This window comes from Antedon bifida, chromosome 1 (assembly GCF_963402885.1).
Source record: "Antedon bifida chromosome 1, ecAntBifi1.1, whole genome shotgun sequence".
NCBI lineage: Eukaryota > Metazoa > Echinodermata > Crinoidea > Comatulida > Antedonidae > Antedon > Antedon bifida.
In genome coordinates, this window is record NC_136226.1 from 2296008 (window position 1) to 2323052 (window position 27045).

General features: G+C 29.7%; 1 protein-coding gene across 3 annotated transcripts in view; it reads right to left on the reverse strand.

Moving 5' to 3' along the window:
* LOC144837343 (tensin-3-like) overlaps positions 1-27045 on the reverse strand; it is a 191018-nt gene that overhangs the window by 69747 nt on the left and 94226 nt on the right. Inside the window, exon 1 of one of the 3 annotated variants that reach the window (XM_078692417.1) lies at positions 10287-10451. The exons of the other annotated variants lie outside the window; for them this stretch is intronic. Within the exon in view, the coding sequence (XP_078548543.1) occupies positions 10287-10367 (81 nt within the window). The 5' untranslated portion in view covers positions 10368-10451. Of the gene's footprint in view, positions 1-10286; positions 10452-27045 lie in introns of those variants that run through there. 3 annotated transcript variants of the gene reach the window in all.

Here is a 27045-nt window from a genome sequence, read left to right on the forward strand (position 1 = left end):
ATGAGCTATGCTCGACGCGATTATGAGATCATGTTCCGAATATGAGCACTGTTTCTATAATTTACAGTATGATTTATATATAATTTACACAGTGCTACGCAACATCATTGATTTATATATATATATATTAGGTTTAGAATTAATGTTCTGTGCCTGATTTGTTTATATATATAAAAGTATCTCTTCGGAGATCCCGCCTCGTGAATAAAAATACTGTAAGATGAGGGCGTATCAATTTGATCTCTGGTGCGCGTGCGTACAACTGAGGACTAGTGCTGTTCCGCCGTACCACGCCGAGAATGTTAAAGAGTCGCTATCCAATCGAGTTCGAACAATACCATGAAAGCCCCAGTGGTCTAATGGTTAGGACAACTGCATATCAAGCAGGCGGTCCGAGTTCGAGTCTCGGTTGGGGCGACTTTTTCTCATTCTCACAGATTTCCTCATCTTTATCGTTTCAAATTAATTAATTAAATTTCAGTATATCACCGGGCGGTTTAGAATTAATGTTCTGTGCCTGATTTGTTTATATATATATATATATATATATAATGGGAATCTATAAATAATTATGCAACATGAAGCTAGTGTATAATTTATTTTGATTAAAGAGTTTTTCAACTAAATACTGTATCACAATCTAAACATGACTATAGTATAATGATCAGTTGTAAAACTTTATATCAATCAAATGTATTTGTATATAACTTGGGCGTAATATAGTAATGAGCAAATAGTATTTAACAAATTGCATATAATAATAATAGTAATATAATAAATATATATTAATATAGTTAGTCATTATATTATGGAAAAGTGGAAAATTTGAGATACATTGCAATTAAATATTTGTGTTTAACAGTATGTTTTGTAGTAAAGTAAATATTATTTAGACATCAGATGGACAAAACTTATCACATAATGAAGTCCAAAAACAGACTGAGGAAGAGCAAAAACTGTTAGAGAGCTGCACAGGACAGAAAAGGATGGGGTTCGACTTGGCTGAAAATGGCTAAAATGATGATGATAATGACGATGATAATGATGAAGTGATGAAGATGATGATAATGATGAAGTCAATGACAGTCACAATGAAGAATGTGAAGAAACAGATGAAAAAAATAACTATTACTGATGATAACAGTAAAAGTTTGAAATGAGGATCGTAATGAACACTGATAATGATCACAGCCAGCATTAACACAAAAAATAAAACCAATCTTGCTTACAAACATAAAAATACACATTTTTTTATGCATGAATTGTGCAATTATTAGTTTTTCTCTAAATTTTCAATACATTTCGAATTGCCCTAGGGGTAACGACACCAATTCAATAAAAATCCCCAAAATAGATGAATAAGTCACCACGGACAATAATAGTTGAAATGTCAGTTCAATGGGTTTATCCAAACTCATCTGGGTTAAAAACCTATAACACTGCACACCTTGTCAGTATTATGTTTCTAAGGATATTCAAGTTGATACAACCAGAAATAATACATATCATATAATAATATCGTTTTACAACCTCACAAACAATAGTACAAACTACAAACAATAGTTAAAACCATGAGTTTACACTTAAGTCAAAACTAAACTCAAGTGCAGGGACATATCAAGAAGGGCTAACACAAGAATTAAAAAAAATATTCATTTTTATTTTTGATTTGTTAAAAAAAATTTCATACGCATCCAACAGCGAGTAACTCACCAATTACAGGATGGATAAACTATTTTATAATTAATAATTGATAGTGCTTATAAACTAAGTCTCATTTGAGGGAGTGAGTTGAAAGAGTCGTGAGTTTATGACTAGGTCAGGATTGAACCCTGGACCTTGGGATTGGGAGGCAAGCAAGGTTAACCTCCAAGCAACAGCTCCACTACATTCATTATTTCATTCTTAATAGCTGTTAAAAGGGAGAGCTAGATTCTATATGACCAAGTATAATCCCAGCTCCTAATTTAGCCACTAAATTCAGATACAAGACTTTGGTAAATTGCATAAAAATGATAATTTATGCTAAGAAATGTTATTGTTTCAGATCCCTAATAACGAAATAAATAAAAATATACCTTAAAACAATATTCTTTTACTTCCTTTTGCAAATCACTGTTATTGCAGTCACCCTTAACAGTTGTGATTTATTTATTTTATATTTTTATTCTGTAATTCACTTATCTATCAACTTATTTGTTCCCTTGAAATGTTTTTATTAATTATAACATCTAATTATGACAAGAACATTTTTACCTTATATTACAGTTGTATTACTTGGAATATGATATGTATATCTTATGCATTGTAATCGAAATAACAAACTGTAAAATTAGAAGTCTGAAGCTATTTATTGTAAATTTCCTCTCATTCTATTTTTCATCAAAGCCCCATATAGATACATCAGAAGTATACAATATGTTGCTAAGATACATCACAATATTACTGTAATATAGAGCAGTCTAGCTCTATACCATAAATCCGTTTTTTAAGGTACAGTATACTAATTTTGAAATCGCATATATTATAGAGTCCACCTAACAACAATAATAATAATAGTATTCCATATTTTTTGTTTGTTCGTAGTCAGACACAATTGTTGAATATCTTCAGTATCAATATAATAATGATCTCCATGGATACTATTAAAAATAACATCATTTGGAATAGGTACTTCTATATCAATCAATAAGAATGAGCTACACACGTTTTATGCAACAATGTGCAATAAATTGGTTACGCAGGTTACGGATTCAAGTTAATCAAATTAACATATCAAGAACAAATTTTCAAACAGTAGTTTCAAATAACACTAAGCTGTTATTGTTTGATAATATTACTAAATAAACACTTGACAAATCTTGATATGTAGGTATAATATGTATGAAAATGCTTTTTAAAAAATTTCTACTAAAAATGCAAATAAATAAATCAATTAAATACATTTGGACACAGTGGGTTCTGCTGCTGAGGTTTTGTGATCATTTGCAAAATACAGAGGCCAACTACTAATAAGTGATCTACAGAAAGCTGATAAGTTGTCTATTAAGAGCAGGAAAGCGTTGCTTGATGTTAATTTTCTGAAAAATTGTTCTCAAAATTCATTTGCTTTGATCTACACGGAGTCAGCCATCACGATTTGGTGCAATTAGAAAACATTTATTTATTTCTTCTAAAATATTTATTTAAAAAAAAACATTAAGCTGCAGTTCAAACAGGCTGGCTGTACTTCAAAATGAAGTCTTTTATTATGCGTTAATAAATGAGATGAGATCAATAATGAGAATAATCAATATCTTTTGTTAGATTCATGTGAATTATTTTTAAATCGTTGCGTTTGGTAATTTTATCATCAAATAAATTATTTTCACGTTTCTGTCAGTGGCAGCACATATAATGGTGGTGCACTTAAACTTGAACTAAACAAAAATATCTTAAACTACAAAAATGTCTTAAATAAAATGATTAAAATTATAAAATATACCATATTTGATACATTTTTATATCATATTTTGAGGATAGGCACTGAAAAGGGTTTGATCTTGTTTCTGCTGTAAAGAAAATGAATGAATTTTTGGTATAGGAAATTAATTTGAACAATGGTAATTGGTTACATGGCATTCCCACACCCAATCTACTGTATTGAGATATTGATGAATAAACACATTTTGCTTAGAATATTGTTACACTGACTTAATTTCTTCTAAATTTCTGCTCTCAAATAACCGTTTAAATTAGTGGTTGGTTGTTGAGAAAAAACGTTAATATTACCCAGAATGCAATGTTATCAGGCGGTCAAATGCCAATCAAATAATAGTTTGCATTGCTGCCAAAACTAACTATAACTAAACAAATAACCAGTTAAAATGGTTTGGGTGATTTTAACAATTATTTTCATGCTACCATTTTACTGGTTATTGAAATCGGGGGTAATTTATTCACGGTTAATAATCGGTTACATTTTGCAGCAGAAACAGGTTCACAGAGCTCTTAAACACGGCCTTGGCACATAAAGGTGTTGTGGTCGTGAAAAGTTCACTGGTAAATCAAATGCGTTTATGATTTCTTGTGTCATTAACATCTGTGTAATAAACATAAAAACATAACTTGTGCTAACATATGAAACTCACACCTGCCATTGTTTAACATAATTAAATTGTGTTATTAAACTATATATGTGGAACAATACAAATAATGATGATTGTTTGTTTGTTTTCTACACAAAATATAATGAATTTTATGTTGAAATACAAATTGTTTTTGTGAAATTATATGTGTGTTAACAGACGGCATCGGCTAAACGTTAACAACTAAAAATGGATTGAACCCTAACCCTGAGTAGAGGAATATATATGAATAAATAAGTAAACAGAAATGTTGGCTTAAATGGTACTCCAACTAAAAGTTGGCCCAACATGATATCAGATATTGACAATGATATCACTAGATCAACAAACTTAAATATATTGATCTTAAAATTAGTTTTTAATTGGCACACATACTTAATTTGGTTAAATCTGATTTAAATAATGTAATTAGATAATTTATTTATTTAAACAGGAATAAGGTCAAGGGTTTGACACTCAAAATATCAGTAGCACACCTGACCTTATAATTGATTCATTAATAGCCATCAGCATTTAATTAATATTTATAAATACCTAGTGTCACAGCCATCTTTCCACCGTTGTAACATTTCAACGATTCCTGCTTTGTCGGCGAGCTCATATAGATCCAGCGTTTATAAAAGCCAATGAAAATATTTTGCTTTATAATTTGGTCAGAAGGGATTTAACATGCTTATGAATAAACACAATAGTTGTTGATTTTGTTTTCTCGGAAGGCATTTATGTACAATGTTATGAACACACACAACAGCTAAATGTCGATTTTTGTGATGAATATATAATATACAACAGCCAAATGCTGATATCGTCATGAATTAACACAATAGCTGTTAATTTTCTGAAATCTATTAGGAGAGTATGGGTAACAATATCAGGTCAACTATTTTCTTTGACCTCTCTGTGACCTGAATGTATAACATAATAAATAAATTGGTCTAGAATTAGAAAGTTAGATTCCTATGTTCCTGAGTACAAAGGGTTTACTGATTAGATTACTGTAGGAAAAAACCTGACTGTTACTAAAAAAAAAGTAAAGAAAGTAAAATAATATAGAGGGCAGTACACTTGATAAATTCATACTCTGAATTAAGAAAGTGAGGATGTATATCAAATAATAATCAATTTTAAAAACATGAAAATCTGCCAAAAACAAGCTATCCGAAGGACAAACAAACAATGAAATGTCAAGATGATGAATGGTTGAAATAGGCCTATGTGGTTTGATCATGCAGAAAAATGATGGTGAATATACCAAATGCAATTGATGTGAGACTAAAAGATTCTTGATCTTGTGTGAACTGTGATATTAACCTGGTGACGTCCGTTACAAAGATGAAACCCTGGACTGCACTGAATTTCGGTGGATCATCAGCGCAAGTTAACCCTCCAAATAAATTACAATGCAATTTCCGGGGCCTACACGTCCATATTCTTATAAATGTTCTTACCCAGCTACCAACCATGGTAGGGCTATTTTATTGCGTTGGTCCAGCTGGGTAGTTTGGTCCCGGGAACCGAAATAAAAAGCGGATCGCTGATCTAAAATACATTCTGTAAAGCAGACTTTCAGGTTGGCCACTAACGTGTGGCTTTAGGAACGGTGAGAGTAATATATGATAATATTTTTATTTCTCGTGTGAGTGAATCTCACAAAAAGCATACTCAGTCAAGCGTGCATGTACCTATAATAACATTGCATGTGACAGTACTAACAACAAATGATTTGTAAAGTAGACAATCAAAAAGTCTTATTATCTCTATTGGTTCACAAAGCATTGGCATTGACCTATTTACCATCAAATTTCATTCATTTTATGTATCATTCAACTTCAGTATTGACAGAGTAATTAAAGTGCTTCAAAAAATCTACAATTTTGTCAGTTTTAATAATGAATTATAGTCGTAATTTATGATGATTGTAGCTATGTTCTTTAACAAAACATAATAATAGTAATAATGCGACATTTATATAACGCTATTTCGTAATGATCAGAGCGCTTTCAGTGTTTGTTGATTATTAAAATTATCTATACTCCGAGCAGGAAATAGGCTAACCAAAGACAACCCATTAATGACAACAAAAAAACAACGAAGATGATTTAAACACCACTGCCAACAATATGTAAACAAATGCATTTTGTGCATATCATCTGCACATACGACAACTGACTGTTTGACGTGATTGGTAAAAACTTCTGACATTTTCTATTAATATTAATTTTATTTATTTTTTATTGATGAATTTTATATCAAGACTATTGCAATCAATTATAGGAAGTTGAAAGATCATTAGGAAATATAGAAATGTTGGCACTGGGAATGTTGGATGAAGATGAGTAATTCAATTAAAATCCCATGGGATAAGGTCAAGGGTAACTAAAAAAAGGTACAACATTTATCTGTCGCCACAGATTTGATATCTGTATTGTTATGTAAACAGTCCAGCTGGGATTCTGATGAAGTATCAATGATATTTCTACGAATGATTATTACCTCATAATTGTAGTATTTTGCTGAGTAAATGCCCATTGAAGAAGTTTATAGTATGTCTCTGGGGATCTTACAATGCTAAATATAACAATTTATAACACAGAAGATTAATAATAAAGAGAGACAGAGAGATTCATATTAAGTCAAACACCTTGAATATATACACTGATTCTGTGTTTTTCAAATTTGAGTTGATCAAAAAGTTTTAGTTTTTATTTCTCTGTATTAAAAGTTTTAAAATGCAAAAAAAAACACAAGCAAAAAAGCTGCTTTGATTTCATAAGAATGTTAAAAAAAATGGACCATAAAACGCAGACATGGTTGTGCGTAGTGACTTCAAACTAATGTATCTGGTTAGAGGATTGAATTTGAACCCAGATATTGTCCTACTTTTTAATTACATTTTGTATATAAAAATAGAAAACAGACTTCTTAATTTTCTATATTTATTCTCAAAACAAATTCAACACTGATAAATGATGAGAGGAAACAAAATATAAATTAAATTAAATAAATTGCACGCAATATCAAATTGTAAATATACGAGAAAATTTGTTAATTTATTTATTACATTTATTTATGGTACAATATTAATTACACTGACTTTTACTGATCTACATGAAAATACATGTCACGTACACCCTGTGGGTAAGTTTAACCTCTATGAAGGATTTATTTAGGCAACTGAAAATGTGTCAATCATTGCGCTGATTAGACAGATTATTAAGAAAAATTATGCATAAGGCCAAATAAAAAAAATGTTGTAGCCTCTTAATTTTTTACTAATAGGTATAGGTAATGATTATTTTTCAGTAAACGAAAATTGAAAAAAATCATTAAATTTTCGATTCAATTTGTATTCAATATCGTAATCATTAAAAAAATGTTAAGAAAAGTGTTTTCAGTTCTTACAAGCTGAACACAATGTGGGAAGAGATATTTTTGAAACATAATATCTACAACTGTTATAATTATTAAAATCTTTTACAATTTATTGTGTTGTATTGTAGGTATCAATAAATGTTTAAAAGTTAAGTTAACGATATCTTATAATATATGAAAATGCCGGATGATGACACAATTTATAATTTTTGTCCAATTAACAACTGACTTGCAAAAACTTATTCTAGATAACTCCAACACCTCCACTATTATGAAACTATTTAAATATTTATTTAAAAAATATTGTGAATCACCCTTATTCAGAGGACACCCTTACTAAGAGAACCAACCCTTAGTGTCCCTTATTTGTCTTTTTGGATAGTAATTGAGTCTCGGAGCTGTACGATCAATAGGTGTTGTACTGTATTATACTAGAGAAACTGAAGTAGAATATTAGGAAAAAAACTAAATAATGAATACAATATAAAGTGAAAAGCAACATCAAATAAAGGGCACTGCAGATTAAACACTCCACATTGAATAATTGCACAATAGGTCTATTAAATGTTAAAGGTAAACATTTTACAGCAACGTTCAAGAAGAAATGGGAAAGTCACCATAATTGTAGTAAAATAACTAGTTATGGCTAACATAACTAGTTTAGTTAATGTACAGTGCTAGTTCCACAAAGGTTTTATCGACAACTAGTTGGTTACTTAGTTCTATGAAAATCTGTCATAACATTTATTTTTCATGTTAATTAATATTGTATTAGGCCTAGAAGTTCCTCATGATAATGTTATTTTTAGATGTTTATGCATTGTATAATTTGCATTGTTCATACGGTACTATTGAAACATAAGTATATGTACACTTATTATTTTCAAATTATAATTGTTTTATCTTCAAACTAACCTGATTTAAATATGGTTTAATATTTTGGTGCATATTATAATTCTTTTGAAAATACAGTATTCACAATACTTTAATTACAAATATGTAATTTTTGTATAAATTTAGCTAAACATATTTGCAACTGTACAGTATTACATTTTAAAATTTTAAATATACATGATGAAATAAATGTCGTAGGTCACATGCCTAGAAAAGTACATAATAGCCATAGAAAGTACTACGCATGTTTTAAGAATGTTAACATTAAAGAAGCATTTAATGTAGGCCAGAGACCTGGATCTACCCGCATAGTAATCGGTCTAATTCTGTTGGTAGACCCACTTTCTATACCCATGGGCTCAAAATGTAGCTGCTTGGGTGGGCTAAGTTCTACATGATTGACAGTATCTAATTGAAATTATTATTATTAGAAAAACGTTTAACTAATTGTCATTTCTGCGATAAGTTAAACCGAGGAATTAAGCAGAAACTAATATTTGGAATTCCATTTTGACTCCTTGAGTAGAGTAAATAATGTTTATTCACGTTATGGGGCATTGTGGAACCAACGTGTATGGAACATCTAACAAAAACAGTCTAATTTATTTGATCCAGTTACTGAGTTCAGAATTAATATAACACTGCGAGTCTTTTATTCTATTTTTAAAATTAAATTAAAGTTGGTATTTCAAATATATTATATAAGTATCATCTTCTAAAATTTTTTTCTTTGTAAGGTTAATTCAGTCCAATTTAATTTTTACATAAATATTTTACTCTAAAAACAATAAATCAAATAATTTTACGGTACAAAATATGTATTTTTGTGATTATCTTAAATATGAATTCAGTAATTTACAGTAGGTAAAGCATAATTAATAATACAGTAATAATGGCCTATACTTATCTAAGCTTATCCACACTACAGTAATTGTGTTGTACTAGTTTTAGATAGCCTCAGTGGTCTAATGGTTAGGACATTTGCATATCAAGCAGAAGGTTCCGGGTTCGAGTCTTGGTTGGGGCGAATTACTCTCATTCTCACAGATTTCCTCATCTTTATTGTTTCAAATTAATTAATAATTTATAATTAATGTTCTATGCCTGATGTGTGTATAATATTAATTATAGATATACAGATTTGTTCTGGGTTGCATTCATTATCAATGTATTCCTAAGTTTATACAGTAGACTAGAATGCATGTATCAATGTCAATAACATGCCCTTTAAAATTAATTAGAAATAAATGCCAGTACATTCATTGCTGCACAACAGAACAATTTAATGGACCTCTAAAGTTTTACTTACTACAGTATAGATAGTTATATTATGTACTGTATAGCATCAATTAATGATATTTTAGTGATATGACCTAAAATATTTCCATAAATGTATATATTGTACATTACTACAAAACACAAAAAAATTGTAAATTGTATGTAATTGTGAACCATTATTAACTTTTTGTACCTGGATATATATATATATATATATTGTAATGACTTTATTTTGTAAACATTTTGTATGGGTCGAACCTCTTGTTACTAGAGTATCCTCCGTTTTAAAGGAGAGTAACCAATAAATATTATTATTATTATTACTTAACCATAAGTTCTGATGTAGACTAGTTAGTATGCGTAGCATCTATATTATTTAGATATCAAGTGACATGCTCATAACGTTAATTGTGACATTCCAGTTGTATACACTGTACAGAACACAGATAAACAAAAATGTACCTTTAAGTTCATAGACTAATTAAGTAGTATGCATAGAATAGACAAACAAACATAAGTATGCATAGTATCTATATCAGTAACAGAGAGATGTGCCCTACAATACTAATTATAAATAAATTACTGTGGGGTTATATAACAAAAACATTATTTTACCTTTGGTGAAACATTTTCAAATAATGTTTGTGATCCAAGCCAAAACTCTACAAACACATCATCCGCATCAATAAAATCCATGATGTTAAAATTCCAAAGCTAAATACTTTCATTTGATGTAGTAATACTAAAGCTATTTATGGTGAGCACATGCTTTCATTCTGCTATACACTTCTACTACGGTCTCTCAATTGTGTAAGTACTTTGATGAATTATAAAACAAATCTTGAAGCATAGTTTGTTACGGTATTATGCACTTCTTTTGTCAGACACTTTACTTAAGTTCTTGCGGTAATACACACACAAGGTCGTAGTCTACGACACATATCCCCCACAAACACAAATGTCAGCTACCAACATGGCATATAAATTATTTTTAATAGCACACCATTTAAATTTCCTGAATACATTAAGTAATTTAAACGTGGTTAAACCAATCAGTGGCCTTCTCAGATGTAATTCAAGCAGTGTGCTCTAACCTGTTAAATTGTACTTTCAGAAAGCGACCTGAAGTTTAGAAATTTATTAATCGGAAATAATTGTTAAATATGATTATTGTAAAAATAATATAAATGATGATAATAAGAATGATTCATATATAATCTAATAAAACGGATTAAAAAATGTGTATGAATAATTTATTTAAAGTACATCCAAACACCTCATTTATGAAGGCTAAATTTAAAATAGTGTTATAGCAAACCGAACCCAGCACTCTAAATATGTTTAACACCTAGCAACTGTGCCACAATCTATTATAATCAATTATAATTATTATGATTATATTTTGGTTTGGATAATTTTATTGTCAAGCTTAATCTTTAAAATTCTTATAATTATTTCAGTTAGTTTAACTTATTTTCAGTCTCATTGTTATCATTGAATGTACTTGATAATTGATACTGAATAAACTCTAACTACTAAAATCAATAAATTATGATAAATGAAGTAGAATATTATCTAGAAATCGGATAAAAATAAACTGCATAAGTGTACACAAAATGGCACAAATTAATTACAACTTATCACATTATAAAAAAACATTAGTTAGTTATTAAAATTATCAAACAGGAAACTAAGGAGAACTATGAGCATGGTAGGTCTAACATTTGATAAGTAATTCAATTTGGAATCATTATACTTTAGTTTGCTTATAAGGCTGGGTAAGCAAGTTGTAAAGCTATTCAGTTGAGTAAACACTCCAAGTCCTCAACAACAGACATACATTGATTTACCTGCTGGGAAAGTGTTACAAACAATTGGACAATCTTTTGTACCGAGGGTTTTCAACTTTCATAGAATTCTTGTTTAACATACATGTACTCGTTATGAAATGCCCCCTTTTAACGCCATAGTTTAAGTTCTAACAGCTTGATATTAGAGTAGACGGTATATCAAATTATTTCAGTTGCAAGATAATAGAATAGAAATACAAAGAATAAAACCTCAAATATGTTAATAGAAACTCCCACTTTGATTATGAATGAATAATACTTTTACATTCTAAGCTCTAGTAAATTTTGTACTTTCGACAAATTAACCACATAGTTTAACCTGTGCTTCGAAAGTAGAGATACACACTAGCCCTGTGGTTGTCATCCATGGCCGGCCCATTGAAATTATGTATAGATACTATTGTGGTTCTTTCATTCAAGTAAAGGGAAACCCACAATTGTGAATAATAGGTACTACAAATTAGTATTATGCAATACATATATGCCATTACAATCTATTCTATAGATCACTATATGAACTTAAATATATAATAAGAACACATTTTTTTAACACACTGGTGTGTGTAAAACTCTGTCTACACTATCAAACTTTATGTGACAAAATAATGTGACGCACCCATATATGGACATGATGATGTCATATCACTACCATATTTAAGCATACCATACCATATTTGGGCACATCACACTTTTTTGGTCAAACTAGTTTGATAGTGCAGACAGAGCTTTACTCCAGAGATTTTCAAGGTGATATGAAAGTGATGATGCCTTCTGTTCATAACATTCTTTGTGCCATGATAGTAAACATAGTAGAAGTAATCATAGATTGTTTACGCAATTCATGTTTTTCTCCATATTGGTAGACAATACACTTTTACATCCTGTATGTTGCAATCAATTAAAAATGACATTACATATTATAGCAATGAATGTAAGACTTGAGTGTATTGAACAGCTTTTTAAAACAACATTACAATAGTTACTTGAAGGCCAAAAGAAAGTTGAAGGATTATTGTATTTACAAATCCAACTTGAGATGAGATGAATTCATCAAGGACAACAATATACATATTTCATAACAATAGTGAACACATTGCCAAAATAATAGACTTTGAATGACAATAGGACAATGGGACAGAATGTCTTGCACAAGAAAATACAAAGAGAAATTAAAAATAGAAGAATTGTTGGTGCTTAAGTGTATGTTACAAAAATTGCTTTAGGCCTACCATAGCAAGAAATTTAACAGGGGGTTTAATACCTTTTCCAAAAAAGAGGCAGCTAGGCTAGTGATAAGATAGGCTAGTTAATCATCACTTTTGCTAATGTTTGTATAATGTGTAGTTTGTTCAACCTTTTGCTGGCCTGCTGTATCCATAGATACAGTTTATTTGTAGACTTTATGTTACATTCATACTCTGTACATAAATTATTGTAGGCCTAAATTGTATTTTCCTTCAGGATAGATAAAAAACTGCATTTGACCAGAAAATTTGATACAATGTTGGTACATTTTTCATTCAACATTGTATCTACTATGTAATAGCATAGATTCAAAGTTGTTTGAATATAAAAAAAAGTTCCACAACTATAGAGGGCTCACTTCACAAATCGACATTCACTATTTAAGTGATTAATTTTGTTTGCTACGGTAGTATTTGTATGCTTCTGTTTTATCATACAAAATATAAACAGTTGGCCTCAATGGCTCCAGTCAGAATTTAAAAATTAATAAAATGCCCAGGGTCGATTTAGCAAGGTCTAAACAATTTCCCACATAAAAAATTATGTTTTAAATCTGTAGGCCTATTCTTAGATTTTGGAAATGAGCCTAATATAAATTTATACCTGAGGGCCATACAGCTAAATATTAGTATTGTTTGTCGGGGAAACTGTGTTAATTTTGATAATGATGTAATATGTAAAATAACAAAGACAAACACTATTATTGTTATTTTAATAGCTTATTGTTCAAATTTCTGACACCATTGTGATACAGTTCGTTTCAGCGACAACAAATGTGATGTGCCCATATATGGACATGATGATGTCATATCACTACCATATTTAAGCATATCCATACCATATTTGGGCAATTAACCTTTTTTATCAAACAATGTAAGCAACCACAATTTATTCCATGACAATCAGCAAAGATGAAGCATTTTGAATTTTATTTCTCGTGGCTACATCACTGTATCTGGGTATAAATCGTGGTGTCCTCCAATTGTGTTGGTGAAATCTACACAATGTAGCAATGTAACGTAGCAGTCACGATTTAATGAAAACCATTTAGAGGGCGTTTGTCCATTTTCAGTTTATATTCTCCTTTGAATCATGTAAAATGCGTAACAGGGAATTTCAATCTTCCCTTTACATACCGACGTATATAACATATTACATAGTAGATAAAATTAATTGACTATGTTTTGTTAAAAATGTACCCACAATAGGCCTACTACATTTATACATTCAGTCAAATTAATCACACCAATACACTAAACACAAGTTTCTTCAACATATTCTCAATATACACTACTTTGAAATTAATAATTGGTATTTTGTCTAATTAAATCAATCAATTAAAAGAATTGCGTGATAGACTTATCCTAAATTATCGTGCCTCTGGTACTCGGCTTCCTCATAGCGGCATTGACAGACAAAAATAATTAATTGTTCGTTGCAATCGTTCTATTTCGGTTAAAATTGCTAACTGGGATGAAAAACCTGTGAATTATATGCAAACATAATACAATACAGAGAACAGATGTGTAATATGTGTAACTGACGCATTTGGCACGTTATATATAAAATTTTACAATTTACTTACCAATAATGTGATTAAAATTTATTTAATATAATTCTTGTTTGGGGACAACTTGAGTCATGGCTTACTTTTGCCCAAATTAACAATACATTATTATAATTAAATCATACTAAAGCCTTGACATAAACCTACAATATATATAACATCAATCAATGGGATATATAACAAATTCAATCAAACATTTGTCAGAGAATGACCTAATTTATCCAAAATATTTTTGTTCATTTCAAGGTTGTTATGTTATCTTATGTTTATGAAGATGATTCACATTGATAAATTACTGGCTTATCTGTTATCTAATGTTTTACTATCAAATCAACTGTAACTGGGTATTCTAATGTTTCCATGGTATTTAACACACTTTAATGTAACATGCATCAATTTTTAAACTGTCATATTATACCAACCAACTCATTTTAGCCAAATAGTGATTTTTTACTCCAAATATCCATTTCATACGTTTAATGTAATAAAACATCTATTGGTTGGTATTTATTAAGAAAATGTTACAGCACCCTCTATTGGTTGGTCACAATGTGGATATGCAACAGAATGCTAGAATTCGACGTCACACAATTTAAGTAATAATGATTATAATTTGATTGGATAATAATGCTAAGCTACGTTTTCAAGCAAGGAACTGTAGTGCTTAGGTAACTTTATGCGAGAAGCCTATATCCTAGAATGACGCTAACAAAAAAGGGAATATAGTAAAAGTATAGCAGTTAATTGTATGTTAAAGAATGATATCCGAATATTTTAAAACTAAATGAAAATATAGGTTGATTTGCAATAAACTAAATGATATTGGCACTAACTCAAGAAACGAACAAGACATTTTAACAAGATTGAGGCATATCTTAAAATAAAGTCAGTTATAATACCATAAGGATCTAATTCATTGCAAGATCTAACAAGGGAAAATACTCGTTGGATATGTAATGCTAAGATAACAGAATAATAACACGGCAAAGACAACAAGACTACGATACAAAATTGATTAATTCCCAGATCATTTAGAAACTTTCTTTCTATATCACGGCTGGATTTTGTCGCACTGGTCTATAGATGATGAACAGATTATGTAAATCCGCTAGTCACCCAGACTTTAACAATTCTGTATCCCAAGTTCAACACTAATGATTAATGTATGAATTGACGTGATAGATAAGCACGTTTGATTGGTACGATAGAAAAATTATAAATTAGTCAGGGAATCCGTAGGAAGAGGAAGATAGCTATATCCTAGTTTGACCAAAGTGTTTTATATCTATAAATGTGTCCTGTCTAAAGTTACCGTGGGTAATTCACTTACTAATATCATTTCTAATAAAATTTTGATTTTAAACAGATCACAAATCAATCAAACTTTGAATTAAAAAAAAATAAAAATTGATTTGACCATAAGAAAATAAATGCCATATTCATAGTTAACATGAGCAGTACCATCATAGTATATCTCCATTTAAAAAACACTTTTAATAAACTTTTTATTAACAGGCTAGGCCCTATAATATTGCAGAATTATAGATAATGCTAACACAAAAGATTATGAATGGACACAATTAATTCATTATTGGAATATCCTTGTTGGAACTGAACCCAATTGTGCCATACATTTTTACTGCTATTTAAGAATAACATGATATTAATATTACAATAGAACCTCTCTTTTGAGACAACCATATTCAAGAGACATTTCTAGGGGATGCTTCTTCATATACAACAAACAAGGAACATCCAGGCCAGTGGAGTAACGCAGAAACCCTGGTTTAGGACACTAAGTGGCCCTCCAGGCCTCTGGAGTTTTCAGCCTGTTTCGACAAATTGTAATTCCTGTTTTGTTTCTCTCTTTTTCTTCCCCTTATGCTCCGGGACCCAAGGGTTTAGTGAGTGAGCGCTTATAGCTGTTACGCCACTGACCAAGGCCAAAGGTGATACTTTGTTGGGTCCTGAAGGTGTCACCTTAATAGAGGTAATTCTACTGCATTAATCAAATAAAAATGTAAGTTCATTATATCAAGGTTGAGAAAAATGTTTCTTTACACATTACAGCTTTTGCAATCAACCTATCAATTTAAGTCTAAACACAGAGAACCTAAACATGATGTGTCTTATACTTCCTCCCAGGAGAGCGGACATCTTTCCCAGGGTTCATCTGCCGAGAATAGATAAATGAATCACCGCAGCGTAACGCTATGATTGGCCTACTGACTGACAATACACATATGTCAAATCTCCATTTAGTTAAATCACAGGCGTACTCCTAAATCCTCTAGGGTGGAGAACTTTCTGTGGAGAGGTATTTCAGGGAGGGGACAGGGGAAGCAGTCTTCTGGTCTATGTTGGATTTCAAGTGTAACCACATGAACTGCTTGGCTCCACTGATAATAATCTTTGAATTATCTGCCTTAAATTCTGAGCTGCATTTTCCTTTTTGATTAATTTTATTGAAATATGCGTCACTTTTTACGTATTACGACCTTAACATGACATGCTATCAGAATTAGAAAAAAAACTAATCCACCCAAACGACCTCACCTTTTTGATTGAGAAGATGTCCGACGGACTCTGAATGAAAGTAGCGGAAAGTAGAAATGACATACGATTCTCTTTTAAAGACTCAATTACGATAGCAATGACGTATATGAGAACTTTTTACAAATTAAAGAGTAAAGAGAATGCGTAGGTAAAGTGTTTTTACTTTTCTGCTTGTTTTGTATTTTTAGGAATGGTTTTTTTATATTTTTTGTGTGGATATTTTCTGATATATTTATTGAAATGCTATATTTTATCTTTATGTGCTACTCGGTAAGAGGATTCACAGGCTCTTGTCATAGGGATTTAGTTCCCTTTTGTGTTTTCTGCCACTTTATAGTTGTTGTTTTATGATTGGCAATAAAGAAAAAGAGGTTTAACCTCAGATTTAAACAAAGAATCCATATCCACCAATGTATGATACTTACATGTGAGATCACCATTTAACGTTTGAACTGACAAGACATACAAAATAAATTATATATTTATCTATTTTTAACATTTTTTTTAATTTACAAGCTCAGTACAACTAAAATCTTGGTTGGGATCTTCTTTTAAGATTCTTTATTAATGGTATTTGTATTTCTTAATTATATATATTACTATTTTTTGTATTGTTGACCATTGATAGAAATTAACAAATGTTAAATTATTATTAAATACAAATATATGTAAGTGAACATGCCATAATAAAACTGCTAAAAATAATAGATCCACTGATTATGTTTGAATAACAAGATAAGTTTACTCCAAATGTTGTACTTAGTTTCATCATATCAAATTCTAAGTACTATTACTATTAATATACTACAGTATAATATAATTGCTAATTAAACGATGTTTAAAATTATCTAAGAAAAACTTTTTTACAAATTTAGTCAATTATGATTACTATCATGAGTAATTACATCTGAAACTGCAATGTCATGATTGCTGTTTATCTAAAATGTAAAACAAAATGTAAAAAAAAAAGATCACTAAGCCAACATAAAACTTTAAACACACCCTAATGAATAGTTGCTTAGTAACAAAACATGTCCCGCCCTAAACGTTCTTGGATGAGTGACAGAAACTTAATTCAATAATGTTAATTTAATCGTGTACTTTAAACGCTTACAATAAGATCCTAACATTCCATTTTCATTAGACAATAAGCTATGCTCAGTGACATGCGTCAGAGACTTTGCTAAAAGAGAAAACGCAAACCAGATGAAGAGTTGCCTCAGAGACGACGGTAGCTTAAGGTACAATAAAAGAAGAATCACCCACCCTGAAGAATGACAAGGTTCTAGTTCAACTGCAGGACTGATTTGTAAAATATCTTTAAAAAAATGTATTTTTAAATGTCATACAGGTCCTTGTGGCTTTTGAAGGGTATGTCAAAATAAGACTGCAGAGCTGTTTTGTAAACTACCTAAAAAAATGGGTATTTTTTTTTGTAATTTTAAATGTCAATCCTTGAGGCTTTTCGAGGTTTATGTCGAAACAAGATCTTTCACGTATTCCATTCAAAATAAAAATTAAATGGCATGATGTGAATAATAAATGTTGACAACGTATAAAACAGATGCGGTATGCTACCAAGTCTTTCTCTTCCTGCATCATTGATACTAAATTTCTGCAAAATCCCAAATCTGCTAAAATATTTTAATATTAAGATCAAAATGATTGACGTGAATTTGTTTTTTTGCAAAGGAAATAGCCCATCATTGGACATTGCGTGTTCCTGTGTGTTTTGTGAGGAAAGCAGTATCAAGTGTACATGCATGCACTCTCCTGATTACGAGAAAATTAATATAATTAAATGTTTTTTTTATGAAAGTAATTTTAAACGACAGTAAGTTTTATATCCTAAATATTATCATTAATAATTATATTTAAGTTGATCAACTTGATAGATAAAATATTCTAAACTGAATCTTTTAGTAGTTTGTCAAACTGTAGGTGCAGTGGTAACTATATATTATCTTCAAAAGTTATTGCTACAGTACTTACTGCTGCAATTGCAGTTCAATATTTAAAAAAAATTGGCAAAGATGTAATTTGATTTAATACCATTTTTTTTGTGGCAAATTGGTACAAATTGTAGTTAATCCTGACTGATTAGTACATGAATTTTTCTTTATTGTTATAAAATAAAATGAAAAGAAACTTCTTATCTATTTATGTTCTTCACAGCTTTCGTGTGTAAATTAACAAGAATTTTCATTATAAAAAGAAATTAGATCTGTAATCTGTTAATGTAAAAAAAATAAGAAAATTAAAAACAGGTTAAAAATTAATCATATATAACTAACAGACCTTAAGGAGCTTTCTCTGAAAAATTCATAGGTGTATTAAATGAAGCGAAGTCATCATGATAGTTTGAAAAATATGGACAATAATCAGTTTTATCTTTAAAATCATTCAATCAAAATCAAGAAGTTCATTGGTCATCAAAAAAATCAGAAACAAATTATGATTTAAATTTGAGATGATGTAACTGATTTTAAAAAACATCAATCATTTCATCTTGAAAAATTAGCAATGACATATAATTTAAAACAAATATTAATTGTCTATGACAACGTAGCCACGCCTGACAAAAAAAGGGCATTGGGGTGTCTATGACGACACAGCCACGCCCGATATAAAGAGGCATTGGGGTGTCCATCAAAAGTTATACATCAATCATAACATTTTTCATTATTAAAGAAATTGACTTTCTGAAACCTTTATATTTTAAAAGTTTACATTTTAACATTTTAATTTTTCTTAGTTTATTGATGCTATGTGTCTTGAGTTGTTCTTGAGAACGTCTTACAAAATGCATTTAAGATGTTACTTTCAAATATTCTTTAATAATAAAAAAAAATAATGTTTCATTTTAGAAATTAAAAAAATACACTTTCAAAGAAGTGGAACAATTTTTCACTGATTGAAACCATGATCTAGTAAGGAAAAAATGTAATAAAAAATAATGACTGGAATTAAAATGTCAATAATTTCATGCAATCATTCCTGCTTAACCTTTCATTTTTGTTAAGTCATTGTACTTTAACATAAATTCCATAATGAAACAATATCTTACATATACTGTTCTAAAAAAGGACCACTTAAAGGGAACTTGTTAGTATTTACCAATACAATTCATTTATATAACATGAAGGAATGTACAGTATAACTAATTCCTGCATGGGATCAAAGACATTTGATTCAAGATACATTTTTGTTTTAGAAGGACACATCAAAGGATTATTAAAATTAAAAATAGCCTTTGCAATATATTATTAAAATTCAATTTGTGTTTCAAATATTATCTAATTTATTATTGATGCTATTCCATGAGGACATCAATGAATATAGTTTAAATTATATAATCAAAACATTACAGTAAATAATTTACTGCATAAAACAATTATTGAACACAGTTATTGTTCGTATATTCTACTAGGGAAACAAAAAAGAAAGTAAATATATACCTTTTAAAATATTGCAAATAAATGCATATGCTTAAAAATAATTATACATTTTTACATGAATACACAAACCAATCATAATATTTCTGACTTAATTAAATCTGAAAGTTGTATACAATAAATATATCAATAAAACATTTTAATTGCAACTGACACAATATAAGTAAGACCACCTAAGTTTGGGCGTTGGTATTCACTAATCTGAAACTTGAGAACAATCCTCTCGTGGTCTGTTACAAGAAAACCGAAAGAAAAGACGGCAGCTACTTGAATGTTTTTGACAGCCAGTTGTAAATCGTTGATATATTCTGAATACCAGGCGGGCTTGCATATCAACAGGTGTCATCAACTCTACCTTTACAAGTACATACTTTATTGTCCCTAACCTAATAAAATTGAAACCAATATCCTGAATGTTAATGATGAAGATCTTACGAAGACATCTCGCAGACGATAACATTTACACATGGACGTTAGGGAAAAAATGGGTGTGTGATTACGAGCGAAGTCATACTATATGACACCAGTAGTTCAAAACGCGAGGTGTGGCTTCGACGTGAATGGTCGATTCAAGTCACATGATTTGTTGGAGGAAGCTTTTACAATCTCAATTTGTTTCCTATTGCAAAGTAATTTGCGTAAATAAGAGTTGATTTGCAACCTGTTGTGCATTGTACAATTTCTAACTTGGTGAGTAGTTTAACAACTACCTTGGCACATTTACTAAGTGATAATTGTCAACTTTTATCATTTCAACAATCGATAACACAAAGTGACAGTGCTTATGCTTTCTATCCAGTAAAGTCAATGTTGTTTGAAAAAAAATTTGTTGTTATTACGAATGTTGTTTTTTTATTTAATCTCATAATTCTATGAAAATAGTGCACTCAATGAGTCAATATAATTCTCTTTAAAAATACATAATTATGATAGACATGTGATGACAGAGAAACAAACAGATATCTATTATAAGATACTGCGAATTCTAGAAACTGAAAAACATTTTCCCTGAATACGCACAATGAAATAACATAATGTAACTAGTTCAATCTTGTAATCATCATCATTGCAAAACAATTATCGTTGTTAGATATTGCGTGTCTAATCTTGTAATATTGTGGAAAAATTAGAATTATTGCAACAGTACTTCTTCACACACACACTAACATTTGGTTTCGTTGAGGCACTGTTTTTTAACTTTTACTCATTCATTCCTTGTTAGCACAACATGGTGGTGATATCCACGAGTCGGACCAATTAGTAAAATTACTTTGTAAACTATAGATATCATAATTAAATTAATTACTAACTAAAATAAATGATTACTATGTCTTTAAGCATGTAGGGATAATTATGGCCAATTTAAACCTGTTTATCCAAGTTCCTTTTGAGTAACTTTTGGAGGTTACAAAGAGAAATTTTGGAGGTTACAAAGAGCTCCCTCAATGGAAGAATAGATTGCAAACGTCCTTCAAAGAAATAATATCTGAATGAAGGACACGTCTACTGCTTCAGGTACACGCTCTTTACCTGATTGATAGCGTAAGTATGACATCATTCCTTACCATGCGATTGGATCATACTTAAGCGTGTATGATTTAATGTAGATTTAAGTTTACAGTCATCTTGTCTTGTCAATTCTGACTCATCTTTAACCTACTCTACCTTGACATATATGATCAAGGCACTCAGAAAAACACGTTATTTCAAAATAAATTCCCACAAACAGATAGTGATGATATTTTAGTTGACAGGTTGACGCTGTACATTTAAAAAAGTATTTTTTAAATTCACACGAAAGCGAGAAAACGAAGAAAACATGTTCCAACTTCAGTCAAGATTTGTGATATTCCAGATTAAATTCAATTATTCAGTCTACAACTGGTTTTTGTCTTCTAAAATTGAAAAATGGTACTCAGTCTACTGTAGGTGTAGGTGATGTAATATTTAATTTTTATTAGCTACTGTTGCCATTAAGGCACTATCCATGTACAATATAACACTAATAAAAAGTACAAACAAAGTGATATTGAGGGCAAGTTTTATATCAGATCCAGGAGTGACCCCTAACATTATTATAGTATTAATATTCTGTTAAAAATAGGTATAGAAAAGTACTTCATAATTTAATTGTAGTGCTACCCCCTTGATTTGGCTCTGGGTTGGAAGGCAGTATTCTATGGTAGGGATATTGATTTTGGTGCTTGAGTGTTAGTAATAAGAGGCAATTATTGTTGCGTTATATATGATTATTTATTAATTTATTATTCATATACAACTTGTGTTCATCACTTATCTTGTAATGGTCACCTGTTGCCGATCAGTTGTATGAATGAAACAGACAGAATATATATACACACTTATTCAGGCCTATGTAACATTGGCGACGGGAAGGAATCATTACAGTAATAAAATATTTTTTCCTATTTATGTATTTCAACTATACAGACACAAAAAAGGCGTGGTAGTATACATTTAATACGCCACTACGACTATGTAGCAATCGTTAATCTGTCTGTCGACAGTAAGTCAATACATGGTTAATTGCCGTAATTATTTAACACAGATTTCGGATACTAAATACTTAAAAAAATTGCATATATACATACATTAATTTCTGTTTTTAATCAATTTGATAAACTGAACAAATGTTATGTAAACGACACTAATTGTTTACAACCTTAACATTTGTTAGTTAATATCATAGGAAACAGGTGATATAAAAAAACTAATACTTATTACTGTATCAGGAGGTAATTAAACAAATGCTGGCATATGCACGTAATTGACTTGCAAAAAAATTTGTTTAAAGGACCTGTTTCGGCTTAGTTATTCATCCAGACAAGTGGGTTTCATGGGCACAGTTACTTTGGTGGGTACCCAGGGTAAGTAAGTCTAAACAGGTTAACATGTAAGCCTACATTGAATTTCAATATTTTAGCATGATTCAGTGTTTTAATATGGCTTAACTACAACGCAAAAAACAGTACAAAGGCAATAGAGCATAAGAAACCTCTGCACATGCTCACAAACCAAACTGCATTGTGATAGCATCATCAGCAAAATGCCAAATTCTTTTTGGGATACAGATTATACAGTTTATATTCAAATTTGAAATGTCCCTATTATTGTTATTTACCAAAAGTCATAAATTAGAGACCTGGGAGGTATGCTCATGTACTGACTGTAACCTTAATTTTTTAAACATACTCTGAGAGCTAGAATTATGATTCAGTACACAGTACAATCGTTACCGCTTGATATTCAAAGCAAGTGTTTTGTTGATATTGCTATTTACCCCCAGGAGTATAAATAGGGCCCTGGGATGTATGAAAATGTACTGATTACAAGCGTAACATTCAAACATCCTCTGAGAACACAGTAGAGTGTACATTTCATACAACTTCCTCTAATGTAACTTTATGAACCTTATTAATTTTTTTGCATAAATTCTTGTGATATGAAGCAAAGAATTAGTTAACACAATATACATGTTTATAATTAGTCAGGTGTTTTTTGTAATTAACTGTTCTCACCAATTGTCATGTTTTGTTTAATGCCATAATTTAAGACATACCTAAGACATACCTAAATATAAATTGTGTTTAAACAAAGGTGATTATTATTTTCTAATTAGTTCGAGACTTGTGCTTAAGTTTTTGTTAAGTCATTGTATTATTTAAAAAAGGTTTAGCTTAATTTGAATAATAAAAAAAGGAAAATGTCTCAAAAAGAACAATGTTTTCAATAAATATATTAAAAAGAAACTACATAGAGTTCCTTTGGAGATTATATTTTCGACTGTATAAAAATACCAAAAAAACAGGCACAAAAGCAATCAAAAGTACCTCTATCTACATCCCAACTTAAACAATATTTTGTAGGGATTTTACTGTATATGTTTTTAGAAAATAATTAAATTGAAATTGGGGTCTAGGCAATATGTTTAAGAAGTTACTTTCTTATAGAAAAATAACATTTTGAAAGTGTTTGTTCTTTGTGTCCCTCATTATTAAATGTTGCCAAAAGCATATACAGTGAATATTAATATCAAACAGAAATGGCAATAGAGAAAATAAGACAATTAAGCATTAATTCTTAATAAAAAATGAATGCTATTTTGATTTTAGGTTTTCCTACGTGGAATTAATGTACTTCAAACCATGAGAAGTGAGCTTAATTATTAAGATTTTTAATGCTCTTATAATAACAAACTTCAGTTCGTAATCCACTCTTGGTCTAAAGTGTTCACATTAATCTTAAATGTTATCATATATGTCAATTAAATGAAACGCTAAGCAAACTTACGATGCATTGGGTGTTGAAATGAATTAAATATGTGGTGAGCGTGTAACTAAGCTTAAGATTTTCAATTACTTAGTTTGACGTTAGTAAAAATTATCTAATAAGATAACAATTCAAATATTAATCTAATAAAATATTATATTATTATAGATTTTAGATCAAGTTTCCTTATTATCAGATTATAGATTAAATGTAATGTTTATAAAATTATTTTTCTTAGGTAAACGAAACTAAAAGTTTGGTAATTTAATTTTTTCTGACACAGTTTTACCCTCTTGCCAAACTTTAACATTTTCATGTCAAATTGGAATTTACTTTTCAATTATAAGTGGAAGACAAGCATTAACCAAAGTTAGATCATTGGCTTTGATGTATTTTGTCCATTTTTTCTTTTTAAGTATATACATTATAACAAGTTCATATAAAGTCTTTCATGTACGTATGCATGTATGTATTAGTTTACTTGCCAAATTTCATTTTATAAATAATAAATTTTGACAAAATTCAGAAATCGTTATTCGCATATGTGACCAAATATAATCTTTCTGGAGTATAACCACCTTTTAAGACTAAATTCAGACAAACAACTTTTGTAAATCCATAATAATATAACTCAAGCATAAATTCAACCTCCTAATTTTACCAAATTTCATAACCAGGGCCCCTGGGACTATACTCAGGTCATTTTTACTCTTATTTATTGAAACCTTTTTATTCTTATTTAAGCATAACTCTTCCAGTTAGCTGAGTGCATTATACGATAATATTCAGATTTTACAGAATTACTCTTTAAACAGCTGGTTTTAATATCAAATAAAATTTCACTTTTCCCATTTTTAGATAAACCCTACATTATATTTAATAATTTGTTACAAGTTTAATAATTTTAAATGTATTATCTCTATGGCAATTCATTTATTTTAACATAACAAATACACTTATCGTTTTCCCTATCATCTCCCTGCAGAAAAAAATCATATAAAAATGATAATTTTTATTGAAAAGTTGTAATATCAGAAAAAGATATGAAGCGTCCTTGTGGGATATGTTATGGGTTGGGCTCAGTTTTCTTAAAATTATCTATCGTTTTTAAATAAATGCTGACATCTTATTTCTATTTAGTAATTCAGAAAATGGGTGTGAAAAAGTGAGTAATGTTTCAACACATATAAACTTATAAATAAATTAATTTACATATTTTTATGCGATATATTTAATTAAATTTAATGTCATGTACTTGATATATTAATTTATGACAGGATACTATCGTCTAAAATTATTTTAACTGACACAAAAAAAAATAATGATAAAATCCATTTTATAATGCTTTAGTACTCCCATACATGTTTCAGAAACAAATTTCTATCATTAGTATAAATATTTCATATATATTTTACTAAAACATATAGTTTTGTTTATAAATCTGTATTCCTTAATTTTATAGTCTAGTTTAAAAATTTCATAAAAGTAGATTTTGTTGATGATAAATTGAGCATAAACGCAATAATCATACTAGACAGATCTCCAAGAGACCGTATCTCCGCGCGACAATACCGCCACCCACACTGAATTCTGTCCAGCTAATGAGGATCTTCTGTGTGGTTAGAATTAGTACAAGAAATAAGTAAGAATCATTTGAAGGAAATATGAAATCAAACTTAATATTAACACAGTGAAAACTTAAAGGGTTACGCTTACAGAGCGAGAATGAAATTATGAACTTTTTTGGATATCTATATTTGAAAGACTATTAATATTATATGTTTGCACTCCACCATTTGAAAATCCTGGATCGGCCCATAACCTATTAAGATATAGTTTTATAGCCAACTAAAGTCTGTTCTAGTTTTCTGTATTATAATAACTGAATATAATGTCCACATTAATGGATCATTCCGATCAAGATGAACCTTTTTTTTAAATTATCAGAATATTTAACCTAAATATTTTCAGACTCGGTAAAAAAATATCTGTCTTTCAAAACTTGACATTACTGTGTGATAAACTTTAGCAATTGACATAAAATTCACTTTCAATAACCTGATGCTTTTGATTAAGAGCTCAATCAATTTAAAAACAATTATCAAAATGTCATGCTAGATTTTATTGTAAAATACCTATAATTGGCAAGAATATAATAGATATACGTAATACATAATTGTTAACCAGTAAAATTTAAGTTAATAAAAACAAAATTGAAATTTAGAGGGAGCGAACTCTACACAGCAGGATTACAGGGCGGTCACCAAAATATCACGTACATGTTATAAAAGATATAACTTATGTTCTCCATTTATGAAAATATTAGTTTTCGCTGTGCATTAAGTAAGAAAATTAGTGTATTTTTCCTTTAAAAAAGTTTTTTTTAATAATTTTTTGGCTGGTCATGATGAGAC